This window comes from Salvelinus alpinus, chromosome 19 (assembly GCF_045679555.1).
Source record: "Salvelinus alpinus chromosome 19, SLU_Salpinus.1, whole genome shotgun sequence".
Classification (NCBI taxonomy): domain Eukaryota; kingdom Metazoa; phylum Chordata; class Actinopteri; order Salmoniformes; family Salmonidae; genus Salvelinus; species Salvelinus alpinus.
Window position 1 is genome coordinate 42529605 of NC_092104.1, and position 15117 is coordinate 42544721.

General features: G+C 42.5%; 1 protein-coding gene across 1 annotated transcript in view; it reads right to left on the reverse strand.

The window, feature by feature from the left end:
- Positions 1-15117, reverse strand: part of LOC139545641 (GDNF family receptor alpha-2-like) — a 78896-nt gene that overhangs the window by 35110 nt on the left and 28669 nt on the right. Inside the window, exon 4 of the mRNA XM_071353622.1 lies at positions 8898-9261. Within this exon, the coding sequence (XP_071209723.1) occupies positions 8898-9261 (364 nt within the window). The remainder of the gene's footprint in view (positions 1-8897; positions 9262-15117) is intronic.

Here is a 15117-nt window from a genome sequence, read left to right on the forward strand (position 1 = left end):
TGACTCAATCCTGTTCAAGTGTCTTGTGATAGAATGTGCATATTTTAAACATATTGGGTTGTGTTTGTATGAGTAAATGCTGTTCTATGAATTAAATTAAAATCCCATGTGTCTCTAATATCACCAACGATACAGTCCTCAAATGTAAATTGCCATTACATCTGAAGAGAAACATAATTGGGATGCTTTTGATTTAGAGAGCTATGCATGCTGAGAATGTTGTGGTAAAACTTAAATATAATATTTTCTAACTGTTCTTGAAATGTTCCGAGAACCTCCAAGACAAGGTCAAATGTATATGGCGTGAACATCAATGGAATGTTATTTTGAACGGAAAACAAATATGCTATGAATGTCATAAAAACAGAACATTTTTTAAACATTGCGCAACATTGTAGGAATGTGAATATGTGAATATATGTGAATATCACAAGCATATTCTTGCAGCATCCCAGACAACTCCCATAACTTAATTAAATGTTATTGGAACCTTTAAAGAACTTAGACCAGGTGTTCTGTCAACATTCGTACAACATTATAGGAATATCCTATGCAACCTAACTTAAACATTGCATGAATGTCATCACAGCTGAGCATATTTTCTGTTTTGTGAAAGTATCTCTTGTAATGTACCCACACTTTTCACACAACATAACTAAATGTTCCCGGAACCTTTAAAAAATAAAAAAGTATGTTCTGTCAACATTCTTGCAACATCAAAGGAATATTTTGTGCACCCTGATACAAACATTATCTGAATGTCAGCCCAACTGGACGGTTTTAGTATTTTGGGAAGATATATTTTGTGATGTCCCCACAATTTTCTCACCAAACTGTTCCCACAACCTAATTAAACATTCTGGGAACCTTTAAAGAACAGACAAATGTGTTGTGATGTCACGACTTCTACCGAAGTCGGTCCCTCTCCTTGTTCGGGCGGTGTTCGGCGGTCGACGTCACCGGTCCTCTAGCCATCGCTGATCCATTTTTTATTTTCCATTTGTTTTGTTTTGTTTTCCCACACACCTGGTTTTCATTCCCTCATTACGTGTTGTGTATTTAACCCTCTGTTCCCCCCCATGTCTTTGTGTGGTATTGTTTGTGCTTGTGCACATGTTGACTGGTCCGCGTCGGGTTTTGTACCCATGTTGTTATTTTCTTGATGCCGTTGGTTTTGGAATTAAACTGCTCCGGCTATTACCTAGTTCTGCTCTCCTGCGTCTGACTTCCCTGCCACCAGTTACGCACCCCTTACATCTGGGAATGTTCTTGTAACATCAAGACAATGTTTTTTGCACTATAAAATAAACATTGCTGAATTTTCCGCACAACTGAACAGTTTTTGCTTTTTTGGGGACATATATTTTGTGATGTCCCTTAAATGTTCCCACCAGACTGTTCCCACAACCTAATGAAACATTCTGTGAACCTTTAAAGACAGATTAAATGTATTCTAGGAACGTTCTTGCAACATCAGTTTTTGTGTTATGAGAACATACCCCCACAGAAAGTAATGATGCCAACAATTTGACTTGACTTTAATGTGGTGCTCTTCTTCACGTCTGATTAAACATTTCCTTGTTTGGTGACCAGGAAATCACAGGCAATTCAACCTTTATTTTCCTTCTCCCTCTGTTCGTTATTGACTATTGAACATTGTGTTATTTGAATGAATGCTAAATTAACTGTGTCACACAAGGAAGCAACATCTAGGCGATTTGATGAGGGTAAATAGATTACTTAAGGTTATTGGCACACCCTAATACTCTCCGAACAATGTTAACAACACTCAAAATTGAGTAAACAAATCTATTTATATATTAAAGACGTGCTTTGGAGACTAGTAAGTATTTTTTAAACCTCCCGCTTTGGGCTGGATATGTCAATTTGTAGTTCATACATGCATAATCTATGGGCAGAATTACTGTTTTACCTTAATTAGCCACAAAATCCCTGGGTTGAAAGCAACTGTTTACTGGAAGCTGTGCGGCAGCATTTTCCTTAAATTTACCCCCACGTGTGCCAGCCCCCTAGCAATTCGAGTTCCAGCCAATGACCTTTAGCCCCTCGCCATTTGAGTGACAGCTAGCAAGAAGCACACACAGCAGATCGAGAGAGAGAGAGAGAGCAATGACATGGTACACATACAGTGGGGAGAACAAGTATTTGATACACTGCCGATTTTGCAGGTTTTCCTACTTACAAAGCATGTAGAGGTCTGTCATTTTTATCATAGGTACACTTCAACTGTGAGAGACGGAATCTAAAACAAAAATCCAGAAAATCACATTGTATGATTTTTAAGTAATTCATTTGCATTTTATTGCATGACATAAGTATTTGATCACCTACCAACCAGTAAGAATTCCGGCTCTCACAGACCTGTTAGTTTTTCTTTAAGAAGCCCTCCTGTTCTCCACTCATTACCTGTATTAACTGCACCTGTTTGAACTCGTTACCTGTATAAAAGACACCTGTCCACACACTCAATCAAACAGACTCCAACCTCTCCACAATGGCCAAGACCAGAGAGCTGTGTAAGGACATCAGGGATAAATTGTAGACCTGTACAAGGCTGGGATGGGCTACAGGACAATAGCCAAGCAGCTTGGTGAGAAGGCAACAACTGTTGGCACAATTATTAGAAAATGGAAGAAGTTCAAGATGACGGTCAATCACCCTCGGTCTGGGGCTCCATGCAAGATCTCACCTCGTGGGGCATCAATGATCATGAGGAATGTGAGGGATCAGCCCAGAACTACACGGCAGGACCTGGTCAATGACCTGAAGAGAGCTGGGACCACAGTCTCAAAGAAAACCATTAGTAACACACTACGCCGTCATGGATTAAAATCCTGCAGCGCACGCAAGGTCCCCCTGCTCAAGCCAGCGCATGTCCAGGCCCGTCTGAAGTTTGCCAATGACCATCTGGATGATCCAGAGGAGGAATGGGAGAAGGTCATGTGGTCTGATGAGACAAAAATAGAGCTTTTTGCTCTAAACTCCACTCGCCGTGTTTGGAGGAATAGAAGGATGAGTACAACCCCAAGAACACCATCCCAACCGTGAAGCATGGAGGTGGAAACATCATTCTTTGGGGATGCTTTTCTGCAAAGGGGACAGGACGACTGCACCGTATTGAAGGGAGGATGGATGGGGCCATGTATCGCGAGATCTTGACCAACAACCTCCTTCCCTCAGTAAGAGCATTGAAGATGGGTCGTGGCTGGGTCTTCCAGCATGACAACGACCCGAAACACACAGCCAGGGCAACTAAGGAGTGGCTCCGTAAGAAGCATCTCAAGGTCCTGGAGTGGCCTAGCCAGTCTCCAGACCTGAACCCAATAGAAAATCTTTGGAGGGAGCCGAAAGTCCGTATTGCCCAGCGACAGCCCCGAAACCTGAAGGATCTGGAGAAGGTCTGTATGGAGGAGTGGGCCAAAATCCCTGCTGCAGTGTGTGCAAACCTGGTCAAGAACTACAGGAAACGTCTTATCTCTGTAATTGCAAACTAAGGTTTCTGTACCAAATATTCAGTTCTGCTTTTCTGATGTATCAAATACTTATGTCATGCAATAAAATGCAAATTAATTAATTAAAAATCATACAATGTGATTTTCTGGATTTTTGTTTTAGATTCCTTCTCTCACAGTTGACGTGTACCTATGATAATAATTACAGACCTCTACATGCTTTGTAAGTAGGAAAACCTGCAAAATTGTCAGTGTATCAAATACTTGTTCTCCCCACTGTATCTGCACATATGTGACGTAGTACACACTTTTGGGAGACCACTTTTGGCTTGTGAATGCTACCTTCAGAGCTACTGGCTAAAAAGTATAAACAAGTACTGGAGAATATCTTTAACTGCCCCTGAAATACAAAAGGGAGCTACACAAAATAATATATGTGACTAATATATGTGACTAGTCACCTAAACGACATTCCTCAATAATAGAACAATGGAAGGTACTATGTTATACCTTCCATTTGAGATTCCTGAAATATTTTAAGTCTGGCTTAATCACCTCTTATCTGTTTTGGAAGCATGACTGTTACATAACATTTCTACCATGAGGATGAGACTACGGGGTGGATGGGCTTGGCCTGTATTAATTGCAGCTTCCTCTATCCGTTCTCTAAGAGATTACAGTACGCTAGCTGGAATACGGTAATCCATGTATTGAAATGATCTGCACAGCTCTTTCATGCCCTCTCTCCAACTCTTGCTCTTATGTACAGCCAACAAGCAGAGCACGTCCTACTCTTTGCAGAAATCTGATTAAAGCGGGGTACTGCTGTATATGAGTACAGTCTAAGGTCATTTGCTCGGTGTGCTTGTGTAAACCAGCATTTACAGTATTTAATGTACTGTAGGTATACTTTGATGCTTTCATCGTTTAAGGCAAGGCAGTGATAGAGTCGTCCAAGTAATACCCTTTGAAACAGGCTTTTAAGGCTAATGGAGAGATGACTGGTTGAGGCGTGAGTGATGAAAGATGCTGCCTGTGTCTTGAACAGAGTCGTTTGATTCTCCCTCAGTGGAAACGTATGTTGTCTTATAAAGCAGAGCTGGCTTTTGTAGTTGGTGGTGGTGGTGGGCTGCTTTATTGTAAGACTAGTCCCATGTGGCTCAGTTGGTAGAGCATGGCACTAGGGTTGTGGGTTTGATTCCCAAGGGGGACCCGTATGAAAATGTATGACTCACTACCAAAGTTGCTCTGGAAAAGTGTCTGCTAAGTAACTAAAACAAGATATGAAGTATTTGGGTCAGCATACCTGTGCAGTGACCCTGTTTTGAAACCTAGTGGCCAAAGAACTCAACCAAAGAGCGCAAAAGGAACAGAGGAAATAAATCACAGATAGAAGTGTTGCATTGATTCTTCGGGCCAATCAATAGTGTACATATGAGACTTGCTGTTCTGGACCTCATGTACACAGTGCACGTCCACATATAACTCTGTCGTCGCTCAGCAATCTCTACAAAGTAAACACTGGATCCATCAGCAAGGCATATGCAACACGGGAGGAATGCTTTATTTGTGCTGGCTGATGAAAAAACATTCTCAATGGAAGTTAAGCCGGGTGTAAGAACAGGAAGCAGCCAATGTCTAGTGCTTGTTCTCAGCTCTACTTAACTCCCTCTCTGATTCGACTCTGCTGGGACTGGACATCCGTTGGCCACTGAAACCATCTGGAGATTCATACTACTGTGACCAAACCACTGGCCTCTGCTGCAGTAGCTACAGCAGGATCAATTCTCTATCCCAACCCGTCAACACACAGACGTCAACACACAGACTTCCTCCCGGGGAAGGACTGCCCGTTCCATGATCTCGCCATCACGGTTGACAACTCCATTGTGTCCTCCTCCCAGAGTGCTAAGAACCTTGGCGTGATCCTGGACAACACCCTGTCGTTCTCAACTAACATCAAGGCGGTGACCCGTTCCTGTAGGTTCATGCTCTACAACATTCGCAGAGTACGACCCTGCCTCACGCAGGAAGCGGCGCAGGTCCTAATCCAGGCACTTGTCATCTCCCGTCTGGATTACTGCAACTCGCTGTTGGCTGGGCTCCCTGCCTGTGCCATTAAACCCCTACAACTCATCCAGAACGCCGCAGCCCGTCTGGTGTTCAACTTTCCCAAGTTCTCTCACGTCACCCCGCTCCTCCGCTCTCTCCACTGGCTTCCAGTTGAAGCTCGCATCCGCTACAAGACCATGGTGCTTGCCTACGGAGCTGTGAGGGGAACGGCACCTCCGTACCTTCAGGCTCTGATCAGGCCCTACACCCAAACAAGGGCACTGCGTTCATCCACCTCTGGCCTGCTCGCCTCCCTACCTCTGAGGAAGTACAGTTCCCGCTCAGCCCAGTCAAAACTGTTCGCTGCTCTGGCACCCCAATGGTGGAACAAACTCCCTCACGACGCCAGGTCAGCGGAGTCAATCACCACCTTCCGGAGACACCTGAAACCCCACCTCTTTAAGGAATACCTAGGATAGGATAAAGTAATCCTTCTAACCCCCCCCCCCTTAAAAGAGTTAGATGCACTATTGTAAAGTGGTTGTTCCACTGGATATCATAAGGTGAATGCACCAATTTGTAAGTCGCTCTGGATAAGAGCGTCTGCTAAATGACTTAAATGTAATGTAAATGTAGATGAAATGGTGCTGCTGGCGTATCGGCCTGTTTGGAGTCAGGCAGCAATGATAGTTCAATGATAAACTCCTTCCTTTCTGTATCCACCCGTCCTTGGTAGGAGGAGGTTCGGGAGGGTCTGATATATTCAATGATTAAGAGTATAGGACAAGTGTGAATGCTGCTTTACAATTGTCTTTACTTGCAGATAATAATGCATATTATCATGTGAAAATTTTATGGATCCAAACACTGGCATAGTATAGATGTCGGTAGAGGAATTGAGATGGGAGGTGACAGATCTGCCACTACAAGAACGCCTTACTGTGTGGTCAACTAGTCTGGACACCTCAGGCTGAAATAAACAAGGACAATATTCAGTAGGACTGACCAATTGAATTAACATTTTAGTGACATGCCCTTGCATACCACACATGTTTTTCTTAGTGGGCACCCTCCTCCAGTAGCTTATTATCGCCACATTGACCTCCCTCCCAGCTTAGATCCACACATTGCACCATTGACCTCCACAGGGCGTTCAACAGGGGAAGATAATACACTCTAACCAACTATTTCATACGTCTCAATAAGGAAGTGCACAGCAGACACATGGGGGGGCGAAAAGGTCACCCAAAGCAACTTCACCTGACCGTAGATTACACAAAGCAGACCGCAAAGCAATTATGAAGACAATCATAAATCAGAGAAGAGACAACGGACTTTTCACACACTAATAACAAACCGCAGAGATTTACTGTAAGATAAGTTATTGGGAGTTTTTATTCTATTACGACTGAGCCTGGGAGGCCGGGAACCTCTATTCAAGTAAAATGAATGTTAACTGCTATTCTAAAATTGGACACTGCAGGAATTGTTCCTTACAGTAGTTTCGATCTAAACACAGAGGCATCATGCAAACTAACACTAAAGAGTAAAAAAGTATGCCAATCTATGCATCTAAGTCTCTACGCTGAACAAAATACAAATGCAAGATGTGAAGTGTTGGTCCCATGTTTCATTAGCTGAAATAAAAGATCCCAGAAATGTTCCATACGCACAAAAAGCTTATTTCTCTAAAATATGGTGCACAAATTTGTTTACATCCCTATTAGTGAGCATTTCCCTTTTGCCAAGATAATCCATCCAACTGACAGGTGTGGCATATCAAGAAGCTGATTAAACAGCATGGTCATTACACAGGTGCACCTTGTGCTGGGGGTCAATAAAAAGCCACTCTAAAATGTGCAGTTTTGTCACACAACACAATGCCACAGATGTCTCAAGTTTTGAGGGAATGTGCAATTTGAATGCTGACTGCAGGATTGTCCACCAGAGCTGTTGCCAGAGAATGTAATGATAATTTCTCTACCATAAGCCACATCCAATGTTGTTTTAGAGAATTTGGTAGTATGTCCAACCGGCCTGTGTGGTTTAATGTGTTAAGATATGAGGAAAAGAGTCAAGTCAAAATGTGAAGAAAACAATTTGCCACTAAAAGTCTATAGTGAATCTAATTTCACTACAGTGTGAAGTCCAGGTGGATTGAAGTTGTTGAATAGAATTCATTCTGCCTACTCAGTTATCCTGAGAGTGATCCTAGGCTACAGTATGAGCAGAGAGAGTAGATTGTTGTTTAGTGCAGCACATAACTGCAGCCTACTCAGGGAATTAAATCCACACACTGTACACACACAGCCTACCTGCCCCTCATTTGTACAGGATTGTATTACGTGCTTAACCATCCGTTAAGCAAGTGATATACTGTGTGTATACTATATTTTTAACAGCATTTTTATACTGTTGCGGGGTGGGTAATCACAGGGTTGCCAGTTCAAATACCAAGGCTGATGACTGCACCCTTGAGCAAGTCACCTAACCCCTAACCAGCTCCAGGTGCGCTGCTCTTTGGCTGCACCTGTGCTTCTTTCAGCCAGTCTGTGTGTCTGTGTGTGTGGTGTGGTGTGTGATGTGAGTCTGTCGTGTCTGGAGGGTTGGGAATGAAAGAACAGACAGACAAAAATAAAAATGTCTGTTTTGATGGACAATAAAGTTGTACCAGTATTTTAACATATGCTGATGTTAACATTAAGATACATCTAGCCTTTGGTCGAACTCCATTGAGCTTATTGTTCTGGATTCAAATTGTATTCATATGTTTCAATACATAATTATTGATGTTATTGGTGTACAGAATGTATATTTCCATTTATTTTGGACAACTTATTGATTCACATAGCTTTGGAGGGTAAAATGGTCTTGAGGTCTCTGTGTTCCTTATTCCTTGGCTCTATGGCAGGGAAACAAGTCATGGCTGGGCAGGTGTGAATTAAATAGGCCCCATTGAATCCAATAGAAACACAGTCAAAGTGATCCGCTAATATTTCATTCAGCCAAATTGAACGCTGTCCCTTCAGTTTAGCCTCATGTCTTCATCCTGCCTCTAATAGCAAGGATTCCCTGAGTGGCCATAATTACTTTCATGGCTAAGTTACACCACTGAAATCTAGGATGTCACAGGAGAAGGAGATTGCAGTCGATCATTCTGTAGGTGATCTTTTCTTATTTACCATATATAAGTTCATATCAGAGCATGTTAATAGTTATCACTAATACCTGCATTTGGTCAACAGCTCGCTCCCTGACGCACTCATGCACGTACGCACATATGGACGTATGGATGCGTTCACGCCCCCCCCCCCCCCCCCCACACACACATATACACACAGACAGACAATTCCCAATTCCTAAATCTCTTACCTGCAGAGGGGGTCTTGGCGGCAGTTCTTTCTGAGCTCCAGGCAGTAGGGTTTGACTTTGTCCTCGAAGGAGCAGAAGGGCACGATGGTCTGCCTCCTCCGTTCAGCACAGCCCAGGTCCTGGCAGGGGCAGAAGAGCAGCTGGTGGCTGTACTCGCTGGGCACCCGATCCAGGAACTGCCTCAGGGCCTTGTGGCAGCGCTTACGGTTACAGGGTTCCCCTTTGTTGCAAGTGGCAATGTAGGTGGAGCGCTGTTTCTTACAGGTGTTGTTGAGGTTGCAGGCCTTGGCTGCGTCCAGACACGGGTTACAAGTCTTGCCTGGGTCAGAGCAAGTGTTGGCTTTAGGGGTGACAGTGTGCATCCCTGCAGAGAAGGGAGAAGAGGAGCACTGAAAAATAATATGCACTTAACTGCCTATTGCAAAGCCATGTTGTTATCATAGGTCTGACCTATAGCATTTGTCAACTGGCTCATGACAAAACGCTTTCACACAATAATGATGATGATGACACTACTTGACCATGTTGGATGTCATGTTTGTGAGTGCTGAACGTGTGCTTCATGTGTTAGATCTCTCCCTATGCTGGGGGATATTCAATATCATCTTTTTCTCCAAGCCAACCACAAGCCATCTGAGACTTGTATAGCTTGCCCATATCCATTCTTACTGAATTATTTATTTTTAGAGGCCTTGAGTGAAATGTGAATGAATAAAGTATGTATTGAGATAGTAAGTATATTCATCTTCTTTTACATTCAGTTTTGACTTCATGAGTGTGTCAAGTTGATTCTGCTCATCTGATTGCTTCCACCACTAGAACATGATGTACTACAGCCGCTACTGTAAACACCGTAACACAGACCTTGATGCCGTTTACAACATGTGAATTAGATTTCTTGTTGCTTTTTGACATGTGTAATTGGTTTGTCAGTATGGACATTAAACACAGGAGCTCAAGGCCATGGTAAAGACTCACTCTGTGCTGTTGAATTGTGGCCTATTGAACACAGATGAACAATTTCTTATTGTCATAATACTGCCACCTAGCAATTGTACTGTAGCAAACAGATGGAGTCATTAAGTGTGCATATTCTGAGAGCACTCTGAACTGGTGGTACATGCCCACCTGCTATTGAGATGTCATAAAACAAAACAAAAAAAAACAGTATCACATTCACTCATATTCCACCTCCCTTGTATTCAGGGTGTATTAGAAAAGTTAACCTCTCTCCCCATGTAGATAATGATATTTCAGAGGCAGCGCTGGCTCAGTGACATCCAAGGAGATTCATCTCTTATTCAACAGAACCAATCTCATTCTGTGTCTATCACGCAGCATCGAGGAAAAGCCTTTCCTATGGACCGCATGAGCAGCTGTATTGTCTGTAAGTGGTGCATCACAAAAGATCAATCCTAGAAATGTCATACACAGAATGGACATAACACACTCAGAGCCAAATAAAAAAGGATTTACCTTATTCAACCACATGGCAACATAGAGGCAACTTCCTGTCGATGGGAAGAAAAGTGAAAAGGTGGATCCTATTTTGTGAAGACAGGAAAACATTGTTGCCTTTCCAGATCTTTGTGAGCTTTGTCTTTATCCCTCCAGCAACAAGGCTATCCCGAGGAGAAGATCATGCTAGGTCAGAGGGCTGTGGGATGATCTGTGATTGGACTTCAAAGACAGCTGACATTAGCAGCAGGGATTGAGGCCAAACTGGGCAAAACCTGGCCAAAGCGATACAGAACCAGGCCAGCCCAGCTGGAGGGGTGGTTTGGGGTTCTGTCCAAAGGCCCTACACATAACAGTGATGGATTGCAGCTCCTAAATCTCCTCTGTCCATCTGCAGCCATTAATGCGGTGCACAGGGGGTCCAGGATAAAAACAAAATAGGAGAGGGACGAGGTACAAAGATTTATCTGATCAAGCAGTGCAGTGGTTTGAGGTTTTACTATTTCTAATTGGAGAGAAAAGATTGAATTCGGTACTGAAAGCAGAAAGATATCCTGAGGCTCACAAAGACACAAAGGCCCTCAAAGGCTTGGTATACATATACAAACGGGAATGGAGTAGATGAATGGAAAATATATAGTATTACAGGAAAATAATAGATTTTTCCAAGTGCATTATGAAAGGTTTTGCCTATACACCTTTCGGTAATACAAGAAGGGTGACAGGCAACTCGCAAAAACGGAAAGCTTTTGAAATCAGAGGCCGAATAGAGACTTGCTGATTACAGCAGGCCATCACTGATAGAGGAAACAATGTACTGCCAAGAGATTGGACCACCACTTATGTATACGTGCTCAAGTGTTTTCAATTAACCTGGCCAATCATCATCACAATCAGCCTTTCACATGGGCTGTAATGATCAAACAATCCTCAAATCTCTCTAGGTGTCATTCCATTGCTGCATACACCAGCTACAGCCAGTCTTGGGAAAGCCTCACCATCACAATACCCTGATTTCGAGCCTTCTGCTGTATTAAGAAATCATGGAAATAGAGAGCTGTGTCCTGATTATTCCAGTGTACTGGTGTCTAAGGTGTTCACCGTGGGACAACAACTGATTAAGTGCATGTTGCTGCATATATATTTTTTAGACTCTGTGACTATGTTGCCATGAGGCTCCGTTGACACATCTTTGCATGATAATCAGAGTCGTGCTTCTCATGCAATGAACGCTAGGTAGCAACGCGTGTGATTTTAATTGGTTTTTGGCACGCGCACAAATATACCAAATTCACTTCACAAGAAAAAAAGGTTTACCAATGTTACTTCACGCTTCCATATAGGAAAGAAAAAGCTCTCGGGGATCTGTAAACAAGCACTTTTTATCGTAAAGTAAAGAGTAAAGTCATCTTTTAACCTAACCAGTTAAATGTAATGTCATAAAATGTAGATTTCCGCCTAAATAGACATACCCAAAAGTAATTATTTGTCATGAGATGGCCATAAATAATACCTAGTAATGCTTGTACTGCCAGAAAAAGTAACATGGTATAAAGAGTTATACACCACCGTTCAAAAGTTTGGGGTCACTTAGAAATGTCCTTGTTTTTGAAAGAAAGCACATTACATACAATTTATCAGAAATACAGTGTAGACATTGTTAATGTTGTAGAAAGCCAGCATCCTGGAGTCGCCTCTTCACTGTTGACGTTGAGACTGGTGTTTTGCGGGTACTATTTAATGAAGCTGCCGGATAATACTGCTTTGCTGCAATAACTAGGCTCTCCCGTTTCATAATCTGTACTGTAAGCGGAGATGCGAGGTTCACAGCCAGAGGAAATCAATCCTTTGTCTTGATAGGCCAGAAAATGTGACATGTCTCTCCCTATGCAAATGAGATGTCAGGTTTCACATACTGCATCTCAGATGTAGCGGGACAACATGTGAAGCGGGACAACCAGAGCTTTCACAGAGGGCACACCACTTGATTTTGCACCATTCACTGTGCACAAAAATGTTGGTCGGATCCGGTCCAGAACAGCTCAGAGTCCCATAAATAGGGGACTTAACGTTTAAGAGTTAAATGTTAATAGGGGGCTCGTCCACAGCGTTCATTAGTGTAAAGCACGTGATGGCCATCTACTGAAAAGCACAATGTAGTCATTACGGGCCAGGCAAGAGATCAGGATTTAGGTGTTTTCAAGAGAAGGGATCTTCCTTTCCACAGTAATTGCTCTCCCCCTTATTTGAATCCTGCATTTCAGACACCATCCCAGACTCTGGGGACCAGGAGTTCAGTCGAGGTTAGAGAGGGGCTCTTGGCTCCGGGTATGCTCACTGTAATTAGGATGGGTGCCAAAGTTTGGATTTAATATGGCCCTTAGTGAGTGTGAAGGAGCTTGTTATAAAGTATTTAGTCGATACCCCTGGGAGCCATGTCAAGCATTTCTCTGTCAAAGAGTTCATCAGTTATTAGCTCAGGCTTGTGTCAGAGCAGGGTTTTCAGGGGTTAGGTAATGCCACGGCTACACGCTACGACATTTCCCAACAGTAAAACTGACTGTGCATGTTTGGGATCTGTAATGATATCAGTAGGACAACTATTTTATACGCTGTTTATATGTGCTCTAATAAGACGGCTGCTTTAACAGTTCAGAAATGTTTTCCAAATATGAGACCGATAAACTAGCACTTCAGTTCTATGATCTAACACACAGAGTGAAAGCGAGGGCAGCCACTGATTATAAAAACATGTCAGCTCTACGGTACGTAAACATGTTTCCAAATTCTTGAGTAGTTTGTGAACAGCAGCTGACACTGGGCTTTAAAACACATCCTGCTATGTTGCAGTATGGCTTTATGTTTAGTATTCAGATTGCAATTGATGGTTTCTGCCGTCGTGCAGTATAATTCCTTCAATAGTCCATCATGTTTGGCAATCATGCATATCAAACCTGGGACAAATATCATTGTAGCAGAAATGTGCAAGCGAGTCGATTCACATCTCTATCAAGATGCTGGCATTGCTTCACCTATTCCCCAAACATCAGTGTAAGTGTCTAATTCTGCTAACAAAACTAACTAATGAGCTTTGCCATGTCCATGTTTGGAGGATTATTCAATATTCTGTTTAATTCCACCTTGTTAGAATAACGCTGACTGCACTAACAACTAATACGTTACTCTTAGACCCAACACTCATTAAGTGTCCATGGAGAAAACGAAGAGGCAACTCCTAGTTGTAAAAGTAAACCTATTTTAAGTGCACATAGTATAGCAGCTATTCACCAACAGTACACTGGCATAAAGCACGGCAACATTGTCTTTGAGAACGGAATGGTAATTGTTATGAGGGCAAGGTGAGAATGTCCAGTGTTGCGCTGCATGCTGAGCACGACCGTTGCGCCAGTCCTTTTTCTCCCCAGCTGTATAGAAATAGGTTTCTCCATTTAATTGGATGGTGGGCATGTGGAGCAGAGAGGTGAGAGGCTTAGTAGGAAGTGTTAGAAGGTCTAACTAAGCAGTGTCAAAGTCAATTCCTGGAGGACACGTGCTGCTTTTTTATCCTGGCCTCTGCTCTTAATAAGTGAATTAGCTCAACATTGGGTCACAAGGATGGAACAATTTGTGTAAAATAAAATTGAAATTACAGTCAAGTATATATTTGTATGCTATGGGATAATTTGTTATATAAAATTGATAATCATCTGGTGTTGGATGAGGGGCCAACCTACTGAGGTAGAAAAATGATATGAGTGCTAACCAATATCTCTCACAATGCTCAAGAGTAAAACTATTGACTTGTACACATTGCGGTAAGAAAATGGTGGACTTGTGAGGTTTGACTTGGGCAATGCATACTCTCACTTTCCTCTCAGTCATTTGCTTTATTACCGCTGTGTGAATTTAGAGATACAGTGGAGTATGTTTTTCCCCCGATCACTGGTGTCCTTATCTCTCTCACTATAAACTCTAAAGTTGTGGAGATAATTTTTCAATTTTCAGCCTTCCTCGTAGAGAGTGTATTTCCCCATCCACATCAACACAGCAAGATATCGCATTCCCTGAGCTTTGGTTCAGTTTACCATTTTAAAAGTGATTAAGCACACTTTTGTGCAGTTGAAATCGGCGGGGAAAGTATTTCAGAGAACAACCGTAATTACTTATCTGTTTGCCTGTGGGCTTTTCTCATCACCACAATCAATTATTCTGTCCTCTGAAATAATAAATGACTAAGGCTAAATGGATTTAGCAAATCAGATATTTCACCTTTGAAAGAAACATTGTTGGAAACAGTTCTAGCAAAAATGAACATATTATTAATGAGCCCCAGCTGCTGTTTCAAAAGGTGCTGAAAAATGACCAGGATGTAGGATACACAACCATTTGAGCCTCCTTCATATGGACCATAGGTTAAAACGCCAAGGTATTCAAAGCCACTTCCAATTTGTATTTTGTCTGGTGTTCTCCTTTTTGATAGATCAAACCAGTATATTTTCAAGCAACCTGTGTCGTTTACTGACTTCAAGCTAAAGGGATTATGCAGAAAGCGTGTCTTTCTTGTACCTCCAAGATATAAAACAAAGCATGATGCATCGGCCAGGAAAAGCAAATGTGGCATCTCTGCTGTATACTGCTTTTAGCAAATGATGCTCGATCATCCTCCGGAAATTTCTGCAGGATCTGGAGAACGGAAGTGATTGAATGTTCAAATGACTGTAGCCTATATTTCCTATAGTTGTGGCAATGGCACTGCGGTCCT